Source organism: Castor canadensis, chromosome 4 (genome assembly GCF_047511655.1).
Source record: "Castor canadensis chromosome 4, mCasCan1.hap1v2, whole genome shotgun sequence".
Lineage (NCBI taxonomy): Eukaryota > Metazoa > Chordata > Mammalia > Rodentia > Castoridae > Castor > Castor canadensis.
Genome location: NC_133389.1, coordinates 66196539 through 66211788, shown reverse-complemented (window position 1 = coordinate 66211788; position 15250 = coordinate 66196539). Strand labels below are relative to the sequence as shown.

The window sequence follows — 15250 nt, the reverse complement described above, 5'->3', positions numbered from 1 at the left end:
ACCTACTTGATGTCTACAGAACATTTCATCCAACTTCTACACAATATACATTCTTCTCAGCAGCCCATGGAACCTTCTCCAAAATAGATCATATCCTAGGGCACAAAGCAAGCCTCAGCAAATATCAGAAAACAGAAATCATACCATGCATTCTATCTGATCACAATGCAATAAAACTAGAACTCAACAACAAAAATAAAGACAAAAAACACGCAAACAGCTGGAAACTGAATAGCTCATTGCTTAATGAACAATGGGTCATTATGAAATAAAAGAGGAAATTAAAAAGTTCCTGGAAGTCAATGAAAATGAAAACACAACCTAATGGAACCTATGTGACAAAGTAAAGGCAGTGTTGAGAGGAAAGTTTATACCCACGAGTGCATATATTAAAAAGACCAAAAGATCCCGAATCAATGAACTAATGATACATCTCAAACTTCTAGAAAAACAAGAACAAGCAAATCCCAAAACAATTAGAAGGAGAGAATAATAAAAATAAGAGGTGAAATCAATGAAATAGAAACCAAAAAAAACATACAAAGAATTAATGAAACAAAAAGTTGGTTCTTTGAAAAAATAAACAAGATTGACAGATCCCTGGCAAACCTGTCTAAAATGAGGACAGAAACCCATTTAGTAGAATCAGGAATGCAAAAGGGGAGATAACAACAAACACCATGGAAGTCCAGGAAATCATCAGAGACTACTTTGAGAACCTATATTCAAATAAATTCAAAAATCTTAAAAGGACAGATTTCTAGATTTATATGATCATTCAAAACTGAACCAAGAGGATATTGATAACCTGAATAGATCGATAACACAAAATGAAATTGAAGCAGCAATCAAGAGTCTCCCCAAAAAGAAAAGTCCAGGACCTGATGGATTCTCTGCTGAATTCTATCAAACCTTTAAAGAAGAACTGATACCAACCCTCCTTAAACTGTTCCACAAAATAGAAAGGGAAGGAAAACTGCCTAACACATTTTATGAAGCCAGTATTACACTTATCCCAAAACCAGGCAAAGACACCTCCAAAAAGGAGAACTATCGGCCAATCTCCTTAATGAACATTGACGCAAAAATCCTCAATAAAATAATGGCAAACCTAATTCAACAACACATCAAAAAGATTGTTCACCACGACCAAGTACGCCTCATCCCAGGAATGCAGGGCTGGTTCAACATACGAAAATCAATAAACGCAAAAAACCACATTAACAGAAGCAAAGACAAAAACCACTTGAACATCTCAATAGATGCAGAAAAAGCCTTTGATAAGATCCAACACCATTTAATGATAAAAGCTCTAAGAAAACTAGGAACAGAAGGAAAGTACCTCAACATTATAAAAGCTATATATGACAAACCTACAGCCAGCATTATACTTAACAGAGAAAAAACTGAAACCGTTCCCTCTAAAATCAGGAAGTAGACAAGGATGCCCACTATCTCCACTCCTATTTAACATAGTACTGGAATTCCTAGCCAGAGCAATTAGGCAAGAAGAAGGAATAAAAGGAATACAAATAGGTAAAGGAATACAAATAAGTAAAGAAACTATTTGCAGACGATATGATCCTATACCTTAAAGTCCCAAAAAACTCTACTCAAAAGCTCCTAGACACCATCAGTAGCTATAGCAAGGTAGCAGGATATAAAATCAACATAGAATAACCATTAGCATTTCTATACCTTAATAATGAACAAACTGAGAAAGAATATATGAAAACAATTCCACTTACAATAGCCTCAAAAAAAATCAAATACCTAGGTGTAAACCTACAAAAGGATGTGAACGACCTCTACAAGGAAAACTATACACTTCTGAAGAAAGAGATTGAGGCAGACTATAGAAAGTGGAGAGATCTCCCATGCTCATGGAGTGGTAGAATCAACATAGTAAAAATGTCGATACTCCCCAAAGTAATCTACATGTTTAATGCAATTCCCACCAAAATTCCAATGACATTCATTAAAGAGATTGAAAAATCTACCGTGAAATTTATATGGAAACACAAGAGGCCACGAATAGCCAAGGCAATACTCAGTCAAAAGAACAATGCAGGAGGTATCACAATACCTGACTTCAAACTATATTACAAAGCAGTAACAATAAAAACAGCATGGTACTGGCACAAAAACAGACATGAAGACCAATGGAACAGAATAGAGGATCCAGATATGAAGCCACACAACTATAACCAACTTGTCTTTGACAGAGGCGCTAAAAGTATACAATGGAGAAAAGACAGCCTCTTCAACAAAAACTGCTGGGAAAATTGGTTAGCAGTCTGTAAAAAACTGAAACTAGATCCAGATATATCACCCTATACCAATATTAACTCAAAATGGATCAAAGACCTTAATATCAGACCCCAAACTCTAAAGCTGATACAGGAAAGAGTAGGAAATACTCTGGAATTAATAGGTTTAGGCAAGAACTTTCTCAATGGAACCCCATCAGCACAGCAACTAAGAGATAGCACAGATAAATGGGACTTCATAAAACTAAAGAGCTTCTGCTCAACGAAAGAAATGGTCTCTAAACTGAAGAGAACACCCACAGAGTGGGAGAAAATATTTGCCAGCTACACATCAAACAAAGGACTGATAACCAGAATATATAGGGAACTTAAAAAACTAAATTCTCCCAAAATTAATGAACCAAAAAGAAATGGGCAAGTGAACTAAACAGAACTTTCTTAAAAGAAGAAATTCAAATGGCCAAAAAACACATGAAAAAATGTTCACCATTTCTAGCAATAAAGGAAATGCAAATTAAAACCACACTAAGATTCCACCTCACCCCTGTTAGAATAGCCATCATTAGCAACACCATAACAACAGGTGCTGGCAAGGATGCGGGGGAAAAAGGAACCCTCTTACACTGTTGGTGGGAATGTAAACTAGTACAACCACTCTGGAAAAAAATTTGGAGGCTACTTAAAAAGCTAAACATTGATTTAAGATATGATCCAGCAATACCACTCTTGGGGACATACCCAAAAGACTGTGACACAGGTTACTCCAGAGGCACCTACACACCCATGTTTATTGCGGCACTATTCACAATAGCCACGTTATGGAAACAGCCAAGATGCCCCACCACTGACGAATGGATTAAGAAAATGTGGTATCTATACACAATGGTATTTTATGCAGCCATGAAGAAGAACGAAATGTTATCATTCGCTGGTAAATGGATGGAATTGGAGAACATTATTCTGAGTGAGGTTAGCCTGGCCCAAAAGACCAAAAATTGTATGTTCTCCCTCATATGCGGACATTAGATCAAAGGCAAACACAAGGGGATTGGACTTTGATCACATGATAAAGCGAGAGCACACAAGGGAGGGTATGAGGATAGGTAAGACACCTAAAACACTAGATAGCATTTGTTGCCCTCAACGCAGAGAAACTAAAACAGATACTTTAAAACAACAGAGGCCAATAGGAGAAGGGGACTTGGAACTAGAGAACAGGTTAGTTCAAGAAAAATTAACCTAGAAGGTAACACACATGCACAGGAAATCAATGTGAGTCAAATCCCTGTATAGCTATCCTTATCTCAACTAGCAAAAACCCTTGGTCCTTCCTATTATTGCTTATACTCTCTCTTCAACAAAATTAGAGATAAGGGTAAAATAGTTTCTGCCAGGTAGCGAGGGGATGGTGGGGATGGGGGTGGGGGGGATTTAGGAAGGAGGGAGGAATGACCCAAACATTGTATGCACATATGAATAAAAAAAAAAAAAAAAAAAAGGTTTCCTGGGAGAAAGAAAAGGTTAATGAGGAATATGAAAACTGATGTCTTTTTATTTTACTTTTCTCAGAATATACTTGAAAATAGTGACTTTTATAATTTCTATTCAGCTGGCTTAAAAGAAGATTTTCAGTAACAAAGATAATTTGAGGGCAAATGAAAGAGGGTAAGCCAAGCTATACTATGTATTAGGTGAGATAAAATATGCACTTCTGCATTCATATCTAAGCTAGTGGCTATTCTGAGAGATGAGTAAGACTTTTCATAAATACTTTCATATTACCTTTCCTCAGAGGCTTTGGGATCCTTTGGTGTAAATGAAACTATAACTTCATGTTCTTCTTCAGGTTTAAGGTGTAGATTATTTGGATCCACAGAAAAGTGACTTCCTTGTTCTGCAACCTAAACAAATACATAATCATAATTGAATGCTGATTCATAAATGTGGGTTTTCCTCAGGTATTCTTTGTCTTATGTCCTTTTCTTATTCACTAGGACAGGTTACTTGCTTCTTCTTCTTTGTCCATCACTACTTCAACTTGTCTTACTCCCTTTCAAAAGAATATTTATTACTTCCTCTTTTGTTTCCACCTGAAACCTACCTTTACCCTATTACCAATCCCTGGTCACTATCACCCTCTCACTCACTCAGGAGTCTCAGAAATAATATCTATATCATTTCTCTAATCTTCTCTAATCACTCTTCTCTAATTCTACCCAGCCACAGATGACATTTCAAACATTTCAGGAAGTAATCTAGAACATGGTTCTAGATTACAGTAGGTACAATCTTTCCTCTCTCCCTTCCCCTTTCTTTTCCTTCCCTTCTTTCTTTCTCTCTCTCTCTCTCTTATGTTGCTAGGGATTGAACCCAGAGTCTTGTGCATGCTATATGAGCACTCTTCACTGAGCTGCATCCATAGCCCTTGCTTTTTGACACAGGGCCTCGCTATGTACCTCAGGCTAGCCTAGGCTGGCCTTGAATTCAAGATCTTCTTGCCTCAGCCTCCTGAGTGCTGGGATTACCGGTACATGCTACCATGTTTGACTTCAAGGCAATTCTTTTCTTTTGATCTTCATGGGATTCTGACAGAGCAGGCAGAAGAGCAGCCTTCAGATGGTGGGGGACTCTCATGATCAGAGGAAAGAGTACTTTACAGTACTCTGGGCAGAAATTCTTACCTTGATATCTAAACAAACTTCAATATTCCCAGCATTTTTCAAAGGCAAGTGCTGCTTTGCTGAAGAATTCACAGTGGTCAATAAATGCACAGTCTAGGGGGTGGGGCAAAATATGCATTTAAAAAATATCACAATTAAAGTGAAATCAACCTGAACACAAAACAATAGCAACAAAGAGCTGAGGGTACCTGTAAGTCCTTGGGAGCATGAATCCTAGCTATTCCTGCTCTTGCTCGGAGACCTACACTTCCAAGAACTGGTGTAGAGTTTGGGCTGTCAACTTCTATATCAACTCTTGCCAAGAATTCTTCTGCTGAGTCTAGAATCTCTATAAAAGTTCATTCTTTTAGTTCAAAGACCATAGAGTTATTTAATCCCATCCAAATGCCATCTATAGTTTAAGATGTCCTTAGGAGGTCAAAAGAAAATTTAAACAACAAGATTTTTGTTGCTTTCTTTTTTATTTTTTAGATGGTACTGGGGTTTGAACTCAGGGCCTCACACTTGCTAGGCAGGTGCTTTGCCACTTAACCCAAACCTCAAGGCTGGCAAGAACATTTTTAAGAACAGAAATGGGTGAAAACAGGCAAAGAAAAATTCCCCAACAGGTTTTCTGTGGCACTTGCTTGGGTTACCCATATTTATACATGTTTCACCCAAAATATACCATGTGTCCCAATTTTTAAAGCAATATAAATTTCTTGACGAATTACTTAAAATATTTAAAAGCTTTATTTAAAAATAAAGATTAAAATTATAGTTTATTTAGCTATAAAATAATTCCCACAAAATATAAACATGATACCTGAAGAAGCGATTAGTTTCTTTGGACTATGGAAAAGAACCCAAATTATCAGAAATTCTGGATCCTATAAAATGAAAAACAATTCTTCTTAATGTATACTGATAATAGGATTGAAATTTTAATGAAAGAAAAGCAGTTTGAAGGCTTCTTCTATTCTATGCTAGTTTTTCAACCCACTAAACCTACCTGCCCATCATTACTGGCAGGCATCATATGACTGATCACAGATGGGGCCGCAAACTGAGCAATCACATCAGCATAAGAAGCAGCTTTCAGAGAAGCATGGAGGGGTTCCTTGGAAAATGTGAAGCAGCGCCAGGCTAAGGCATTCTGTTCCAAGACAGAACAATCAATTTCAATAAAGCCATAGTGTTATGTTAAATCTGTTAACAGAATCTTTAATAACTTAATTCATTTTCACAAGGAACAGTGACCAAAAATAGTAAGAGTATTTTCAATTCCAAATCAATGTATTTTGTAGGGGGATTCTTACCCTATGTTAGTACTTACAGCATTAATAATCATCCTGAGAGGTACAGGAGCATGTGTTCTATTTATCACCTTTAATGGGAGAGCCTTCCAGCCTCCATATGTCAAGTCACCAAAATCAAGAATGCTTTTCTTTTCTGTTTCTACCTAGGTATGAAAAAAGGGAGTGATTTATAAAAAGCAACATATTAATAAAGATCACAGTTTATGATATCAGTGCATATCACTGCCTCTTTGAGACACAAATTAACAATCAGTACCCTAGGTAAACTTAGACCTATGTTTTCCAAGATTATTTTACAATTGTTTATTTCTACAAAACTAAATGTTAGTCTTCTTTTGAAGTAATCTACATATACCCCAAAACACTACAGAATAAAACAATATCTTAGTTGCTGCTATTCTCAAAAGATTATCATATTGTAACTGACAATTTTATAAAACATATAAACCTCTCTTCAATGAATTCTAGCATTAGAATATTAACTGCTTAGTTCCTTTCAAAATTATTGTGACTATCTTGGCACTTTCAGATTAAGCCCAAACTTCTCATATACAAAAATATTTAAAATGTCAGAATAGACATAAAAAATTTAAAACAACTGCTTGAGAAGCAGGGCAAGATGTGAATTAGAAACATCCACTGTTTTGACTCTCTGAATAAGGAAGAGTCAGATAACACAGAAGAGACTATGTTCTGAAGAGAGACAAAAAGAACGAGCATCAAGAATAACAAAAGAGGTAGCAAGATGGTAGAAAAATCACAAAGAAACTGAAGCAACAGAAAAGCAGCCAGGAGTTCCAAGCCCATCCTGGGATGGGTAGGGAAAGCTGAAGATATCATCACAAGGTAAGATAGACAGCCCTGGAAACAGACTAGCAATTCTAGCTGCAAGGTAAGCCCATACATCCTGCAAGCCATAAACCCGGTGTGGGGATTTGTGAGACAGTGACTGTCCAGTGTAGAAATAGCCTTGGTAAAGAAAGTCAGTCTGTTGGTGAAAGAAGTCAGAATGTCATCCCTCGTAGCCTGAGCATGTGGGCGAGTGCTTGGTTACTGTCCATACCCTCCAGGCGAGTGGTGGAAAGCAGCACCTCAACCTGGCCAATATATTGTCCTGCTTGGTACTATTTCAAGTGAAAGACTACAGATGATTAAAACTTACAACCAATGACTTTGCCTTACATGCGTAAATTCCAATGAAGAAACACAGCTAATAGGAAAACAAAAAAAGGTAACACATTTCCTCTAAACATCAAAACTTCCTCCAATAAAGGACTTGGATAATAGTGGAAGAAATGAAATTTCAAACAATTAATTCAAAATAACAATGATAAGAATGGTCAACAAAATTAAAGATGACATGTGAATGAATTCAAAATGGATACAAATAAAAGTGAATAAACTCAAAGAGAATTCAAATAAACAGCTGAATGAAACCTGGAAGATAATGCAGGACGTAAAAGAGGAATTCAGTGAAGATACGGAAATCCTAAAAAAAAAAATCAAATTGAAATCCTGGAAATGAAAAGCCTAATAGCTCATTAAAAAAAAATAATAGAAAGCCTTACTAATATAAAGAAACAAGTTTGAAAATAAAGATAAATAAAGGAATTACATCAATCAGACAAAGACAAAGAAAAATGCCAAGAAAATATAAATGGAACATGTACATCTAGGATACCATCAAAAGACCAAACAACCTACAAACCATGCGTATAGAAGAAGAGATACAAACCATGGGTATAGAGGAAGAGATACAAGCTAATGGCATACGAAATCCATCAAAATATTAGCAGAAACTTCCCCAATCTTAAGAGGAGGTCATGCAGGTACTGGAGACTTTCAGAACACCAAGTGTGAAGACCAGAAAAGAAACACTCCTAGACATATTATAGTTAAAGTACTAAATATAAAGAAGAATATTGAAAGCTGCAAGAAAGAAGTGGTAAGTCACACATAAAGGCAAATCCACATTAATAACATTAGAGATGAAAAGGGGGGATAAACAACAAAGAACAATGAAATCCAGAAGATCATTAGGGAATACTGTCAACACCTATAGTCTAGTAAACTGGAATATCTAGAAGAGATGTACCAAAATTGAATGAAGAGAATAAAAACCACTTAACCAGATCTACAACAAGCAATATGATCACAGCACTAACAGTCTCCAAACAAAGAAAAGCCCAGGACTGGGCAGATTCCCTGGTCAATTTTAATCAGACCTTTAAAGAAGAACTAACCCAATGATCCTCAAACAATTTCATGAACTAGAAAGGGAAGAGGCCAGCATTACCATGATACCCAAACCAGACAAGGACACAACATAAGAAGAAAATTACAGGACTGAACGCATGACTCAAGTGGTAAAGGGCCTGCCTATTATAAGCACGAAGCCTTGAGTTTAGCCCTCAGAGCTGGCATAGAGGAGGAAAAATTATAGACCAATTTCTTTGATGAACATAGACAAAAAACTCCTCAATGAAATACTTGTAAACCGAATTCAACAAAACATAAAAAGACCATGCATGATCAAATTTGTTTTCATTCAGTGATGCAAATCAATAAACATAAATGCCACATGAACAGAATCAAGATCACATGCTCATCTTCATAGAAGCAGAAAGTCTTTGACAAATAAACAACAACAACAAACAACTTAAATTGAACAAAGACGTGCTCATGAGACCTGAAACTGAAACTACTACAGAAAAACAAAGGAAAAATACTTGAACAAATAGGTATATTCTTAATAGGACTCTAATAGTTTAGGGGACAACAGCATGAAATGACATCAAAGAAAACAACAGCAAGAAGAAGAGGATAAAGAATGAGAGAAAATCTTTGCTATTTGTTCATCTGACAAGTGATTCATATCCAGGATATACAAAGAGCTCAAAAAATTAAACACCAAGATACCAAATAATCCAATCAGTAGATGGGAAAATGAATTCCACAGACAGTTCTCAAGGAAAGAAGCACAAAGGCTAATAAATTCATAAATGTTCAACATCCTTAGCCAAAAGTGGAAATGGAAATCAAAACAACACTGATACTCCATCTCACCCCATCAGAATGGCCTCCATCAAGAAAACAAACAACAAATACTAGAGAGAACATAGGGAAAAAGGAACACTTGTACGCTGTTGGTGAAAATGTACATTGGTGTAGACTCTATGGAAATCAGTATGGCGATTCCTTAAAAATATTAAAATAGAACTACCGTATGATCTTGCTATACCACTCCTGGGGCTATATTCCAAGGAAGTCAGCGTACAATAAAGATACCTGCACACCCATGTTTGTAGCAGCACTATTCACAATAATCAAACTACACAATCAACCTAGGTGTCCATCAAAGATGAATACATAAGGATATCTGGTATATACATCCATCTAATATATATTTTATATATTTTTTAAAAATTTATAAATAAATATATTTATAAATATGTTTACATATTTATATTAAATATATATGATAGAATATTATTCAGCCATAAAGAAGAATGGAATTATGTTATTTTGGTGGAAAATGGATGGAACGAAAAATTATGTTAGGCAAAATAAACTAGACAGAGAAAGACAAATACCATGTTTTCTCTCATATGTAAAATAAAAATCTAACCCAAAAAATGACATAAATGTAAAAGGGAGAATATTTCATGGGTGCAATCGATGAGGGGGGAGGGTAAAAGGAGAGGGTCCTGGGGGGGATATGATCAAAGTACATTATATGCTGTATGAAAAAACAGAATAATGAAACCTATTGAAAAAAAAAAGAGGAAAGGATAAAAGACTAATAGAGGTACACTATATACATATGGAAATATCACAATGAAACCACTTTGTACAATTAATATATTCTAATAAACATAATTTTTGAAAAAAAGACTATTGCAGCTAAGTGTGGTAAGCACATCTGTAATCCCAGCTATTCAGATGGGGGACATCAGGAAGATCATGGTTCAAATCTAGCCTGGGAAAAAAAAAGTTAGCGAGATCTCATCTCAACTTAATGAGGTTGGCATGCTGCTATGTGCCTGTGATCCCAGCTATATGGCAAACTATAGATAGGAGGATAACAGTCTGAGGCTGGCCTAGGGCAAAAATTTTGAGACCCTACCTAAAGAATAAGAGAAAAAAACAAGAAGAATGGGCTGAGGTATGGCTCAAAGTGGTAAAGCACCCACCTAGCAAAAAGGAGGCCCTGATTAGAAAACCCCAGTATTGCAAAATAAAAAAAGACTAATGTGGAATATACTTACACAACACCAGCAATATTCACTACATCCAGTTAAATGTCCAAGTCTCCATTTTTAGAACCAATTATATTAAGTCAGTTTTCAGAATATTCAAAACCAACATTCACTCAAGAAAGTACAGGTTAATGTATTATCCCCTAGGAGTGAATTTAAATGAACAGAGTATCAAGCCACTCCCTCTTTTCCAAGAGAAACTTTCTCAGAGGTGGAAAAATAAACCTGGTCTTACAGTTGCGACAGAGTCTTACCTTAATATACTATATGTAAATTTTCAGCACAATCAAAAGACAACATTAAGTTGAGAAGAGCTAAGAAGTAGGAGAAAATAACCACAAAGTATAACAAATAGTAAAGAATTATAATCCACAATATAAGGAATATCCACAAAAATTAACAAGCACTTTCAAGTCAATGGAAAAATGGGCAGGAAATATGACCAGCCAATTCCAAGATGAAACCAAAACAACTATAAAAAAAGAAAAAAATGATCTCCATAACCAGCAATTGTAGCATGTAAATTAAAATCTACGTTACTGAGCCTCCATGAAATAAGCAATCAAGCTGGTGGCTCACACCTGTAATTCTGACTGCTCAGGAGGCAGAGATCAGGAGAATCGCTTTGAAGCCATCTGGGCAAATAGTTTGAGAGACCTTGTCTTGAAAATATTGACAAAAAAATGGCTGGTGATATGCCTTAAGTGGTAGAGCGCCTGCTTGGCAAGCGTGAGGTCCTGAGTTCAAACCCCAGTACTGACAAAAAAACAAAAAAAGAAAGCAGCAACCAATTTAAAGCAAGCCTATGACTAAAAGCTAACAATCACAAATGTCTGCGATTCTCATACATTTCTTCTGGGAACATAGGCAATTTGGCAAAAAAAGGTCTATACTGCTAAATATGACAACTGCTGTTAAGTACCTTGCTAATTCTTTATGGAGTGTAGCATTCTGAACTGCGTCTTACCTTCCCTAATTGAATCTTGCTGGTCCTCTGGGCCCAGTTCCTCCTCTAAGTTCCAGTGCTCTAAGAAGGTGACTTTTATTGGCCTGGCTAACACTGAGTGATCCCTGACACCAGTAGTTCCCAAATGTGTCTGGTTATTAATTAAGACTCAAAGCTCAGACACAGGAATCAGTATTTTTGAAGTTTGCCAAGTTTGCAAACCACTGCCTTACATGGCTAAGTATCACTGAAGCAAGGCACTCATGACCTGGCATCTTGCCAGGACACATTGCACAGTCCTGATTTTTCATGTCTGCTTACAAAAATATAAGTTGCTTAAAGACAGGTTCAAAAGACTCATAGAGTGGAATGTACTGACATGTAGAAAACTAATAACACTCATTTTCAGTATTCTAAACGGGGGGATGGAAGTGAAATCTGAGAATGTCTGGACACCTTTTTGGTTTTCACAACTGGGGAAATGGCTATGGCTGGTACCCAATGGGTAGAGGCCAGGGAAGGCACAAAGCATCCTATATTCAACGAAACAGGCCTCCATCCCCTAAATAATTCTGAAGCTCAAAATGTCAAAAATATCAAAGTTGAAAACTTGGATGTAGAGAATGGCAAGCATAACAGAGTTGATGGAGAAGTACATAAAATGGCACATAAAGCAAAAAGAAAAAATATTACTAAAAGTTTATGAGAACATCTACAAGCTCTACTACTTCCTCCTCCATGCCCTAGAAAATAAATTGAGGGAAATTACTAAGCATTCCCCTGAGGAATGTGTACAGTGGAAAAAAATCTGAATGATTTTTTTCAGCCTCTTGGAGAGGCCCTCACTCCCCACAACCAGCTCTAAACTGTAAGTCACAGCTATGGCCTTGTTGAATTAAATGAATCAACTTTACTAGGAGCTCAGTAATAACTGTTAAGTGTGGTTAAATAAACACATTAGGTTCAATATCTCTATAAGAAACCATAAAGAACTGTTCTGCCCTTCCTCCATTTTGCACTCCCCCCATCTCTCCAGCCTACACTGATTTCACTATCGATTAAGAGGAGATACCACTGGCTCTGGTGGCTCATATCTGTAATCCTAGCTACTTGGCAGGCTGAGAGCAGCAGGATCAGTTTGAGGCCAGCCCAGGCAAACAGTTCGAGAGACTCCCATCTCAAAATAAGCAGAGAAAAATGAACTAGAGGCATGGCTCAAGCAGCAGAGTCCCTGCTTTGTAAGTGTGAAGCCCTGAGTTCAAACCCCAGTCCCATAAAAAAAAAAAAAAAAGGTACTTCCTGTAAAGTAATGGAGGTTAACTAAAGTTACAATTTGCAACCATCTGGAGAAATTAAAAAACTACCGATAGTGTCCATGTACCATTCCTCACCCCACTCTGGTTTAGTTGGTCTGGTTGTAGCTAGGTATTAGAACCATGTGCAGCCAGGGCTGAATGGCACTGTCTTAAACAGGTACATAATCCAATGAATGCTTATTATTCCAACTTGGCTAGACCAGAAAATGGAGGTATAGTTCAATAGTTAGAACGCCTGTCTAACAAGCAGGAGGACTTAGGTTCAAACACCAGTACTGCCAAAAAAAAAAAAAATAACTCATTACCACTCATAATTTATTTCTTGGGCTAGAAGTATAGCCCAAGTGGTAAAGTGCATGCCAAGCAAGTGTGAGGCCCTGAGTTCAAACCCCAGTACTGTCAAAAAAAAAAAAAAAAAGTAGAAATGGGTGACTGTAGAAGAGAAATGTTTCTAGCTACTAAGTAATATTCAGGTACAGAAATGGGAAAAGAAGAATATGAACCACTGGTACTTTCCTAAGTGTGTATCAAATTATACAATGTAAATTATCAGAGTTTAATATTATCTCTGCTTTATAAACACCTTAGTAAGTATATTTATATTCCTGTAAAAAAATTATTTCAAATTTTGGAATAAGAACATCTTAAGAACTAATGTTCAGTTTGAAACTAACTTTGTGGCACATGTGCCCACAAATTCATTTTTCCCACGTATTACTTCTAAGGTTAGGCAGACAGTAAAGACAAAGACTATTTTCAAAAAGTTACCTCAATAACAGGGGCCTCGGCAATAGCAGTGAGAATGACTCTGCTTCCCAAAGCTTCTGCTTGTGCTATTGTTTCAGCATCTGCCGAAAATGGCCAAGAAGCAACACTGAATATACATCTGAAAATCCCAGGATTAGATGGTATAAAAAGTACTTTTATCTCTTCCGTGGCATGAGGTCTTACGATGACTTTATTCTTGAAAACTAAACAAGGATATGTTGAAAGATCCACCTTTAAAAAAGAGCCACATGGTTTGTTAAGAAATGGCTTTACCTTGAAAATCAAATTCTTTTTCCCAGCCACTCAAATTATGAAATATAGACACTTATTACCTGTTAAAAACATTAAATCTTGTAATTTATTATATGTAAAGTCAAAATTCTTCATAAGTTAAATTGTTCTCATTGCATAAAGATTGCATTCTCCTAGTCTATTTTAAAACAAACACATTTACCTATACCTTGCTAAAAAAGGGTACTGAAAATGGAAGCACTTCACAGTCCTAGAAATCTCTCTAGGATGTGGTATCTGCATCCGTGTAACGTAGTGGAGTGTGGAGTGAGGCTAATCTCTGAGGTACCAGACAAGCCCCTGTGGCTGTGTTCGTGGCTCTGACCACTTCTCCATACTCACTGTAAGTACGAATCTTCTTCCTATTCCCCACATCCACATACAACACTATTCCCAGACTCCTATGTGTCCCTAAAAGTCTAACTTTTCACCCACCTGCTTTTCATCTAATCTGACTGGTGTGAAAACATGGAAAGCAAGGAAAAGGGACACAGAATAGAGACAATCTTATTTTGCCAGAAAAATAAGGCAACTAGGAGAAAAGGAGGACTCCTGGCAAGCAGCAGTCACAAAGAAGGACATGTCAGAAAGGTAACTGTTGAGACTATTCTCATCCTCCCTTCTCACTGGTATTCAAATGGTCATTATATTGAGGAAAAATTTACAGTCTAGAATGACAGCAGCTATACATGATTTGCAAGAGATCTTGCCATACAAGTTAAAGTTAAAACTCTATTTCTGGGTATTTCAAAAGATCATGTAAGGAACTGATCAGATAAATTAGTCAAAAAGATTCTCTTTACTAAGTGAAGGCTAGATCCAAACAGTAATTTAGTTCCTTTTTTGTTGTTCTGAATAAATGACAGTAACTTATATTCAATCACATTTAGCAAAATTAACAAGTAGAGAGATAATAAACCAGAGCATTCAGTCATTTAAATAATAGTGCTAAAGGCAAACTGACAATGATTTCATAAAAAATGATAGTGAAATATAATAATTAGTAAATAATAACTGATGGAAAATGTACAACATGATCAGATTTCACTACTTACAATCCAAGTACTGTAACAAAGAGAGACTGAAGATCCCATTGCAGAAAGCATGTATGGGGTAGCGAGGGGGTAGGGGACAGACTAGAACAGAGAAAGGCAAGTCAAGCACTCTGCCATAATGCAATTGTGAAGTCCAATGGACAGACATACAAAGCTTACCTTCTCTCCATTAACACTAACACTGAGAACCCCAATGGTAACTTGTAGCCAACGGTCAGTTGGATTGAGTATGCTAAGATGGGTCTGGGAAGCAATACCAACACAGCAAGCATGAGGAAACTTCAACTCCTCAGGCACTCTGACATTCCCTGTGGAAGAGTAAGTCAAAATGCAAGCTATATCAAACACCTGATTAAAAGCACTACT

The 15250-nt window shown here is 36.6% G+C and overlaps 1 protein-coding gene across 10 annotated transcripts in view; it reads right to left on the bottom strand.

The window, feature by feature from the left end:
* Cep192 (centrosomal protein 192) overlaps positions 1–15250 on the bottom strand; it is a 127471-nt gene that overhangs the window by 44391 nt on the left and 67830 nt on the right. For all 10 annotated transcript variants that reach the window (XM_074070389.1, XM_074070385.1, XM_074070383.1 and 7 more), the window contains 8 exons: positions 15044–15192; positions 13539–13769; positions 6267–6392; positions 5943–6086; positions 5757–5820; positions 5140–5279; positions 4952–5044; positions 4053–4171 (listed from right to left, as the gene is read on the bottom strand). In XM_074070389.1, the coding sequence (XP_073926490.1) occupies positions 4053–4171; positions 4952–5044; positions 5140–5279; positions 5757–5820; positions 5943–6086; positions 6267–6392; positions 13539–13769; positions 15044–15192 (1066 nt within the window). The remainder of the gene's footprint in view (positions 1–4052; positions 4172–4951; positions 5045–5139; positions 5280–5756; positions 5821–5942; positions 6087–6266; positions 6393–13538; positions 13770–15043; positions 15193–15250) is intronic.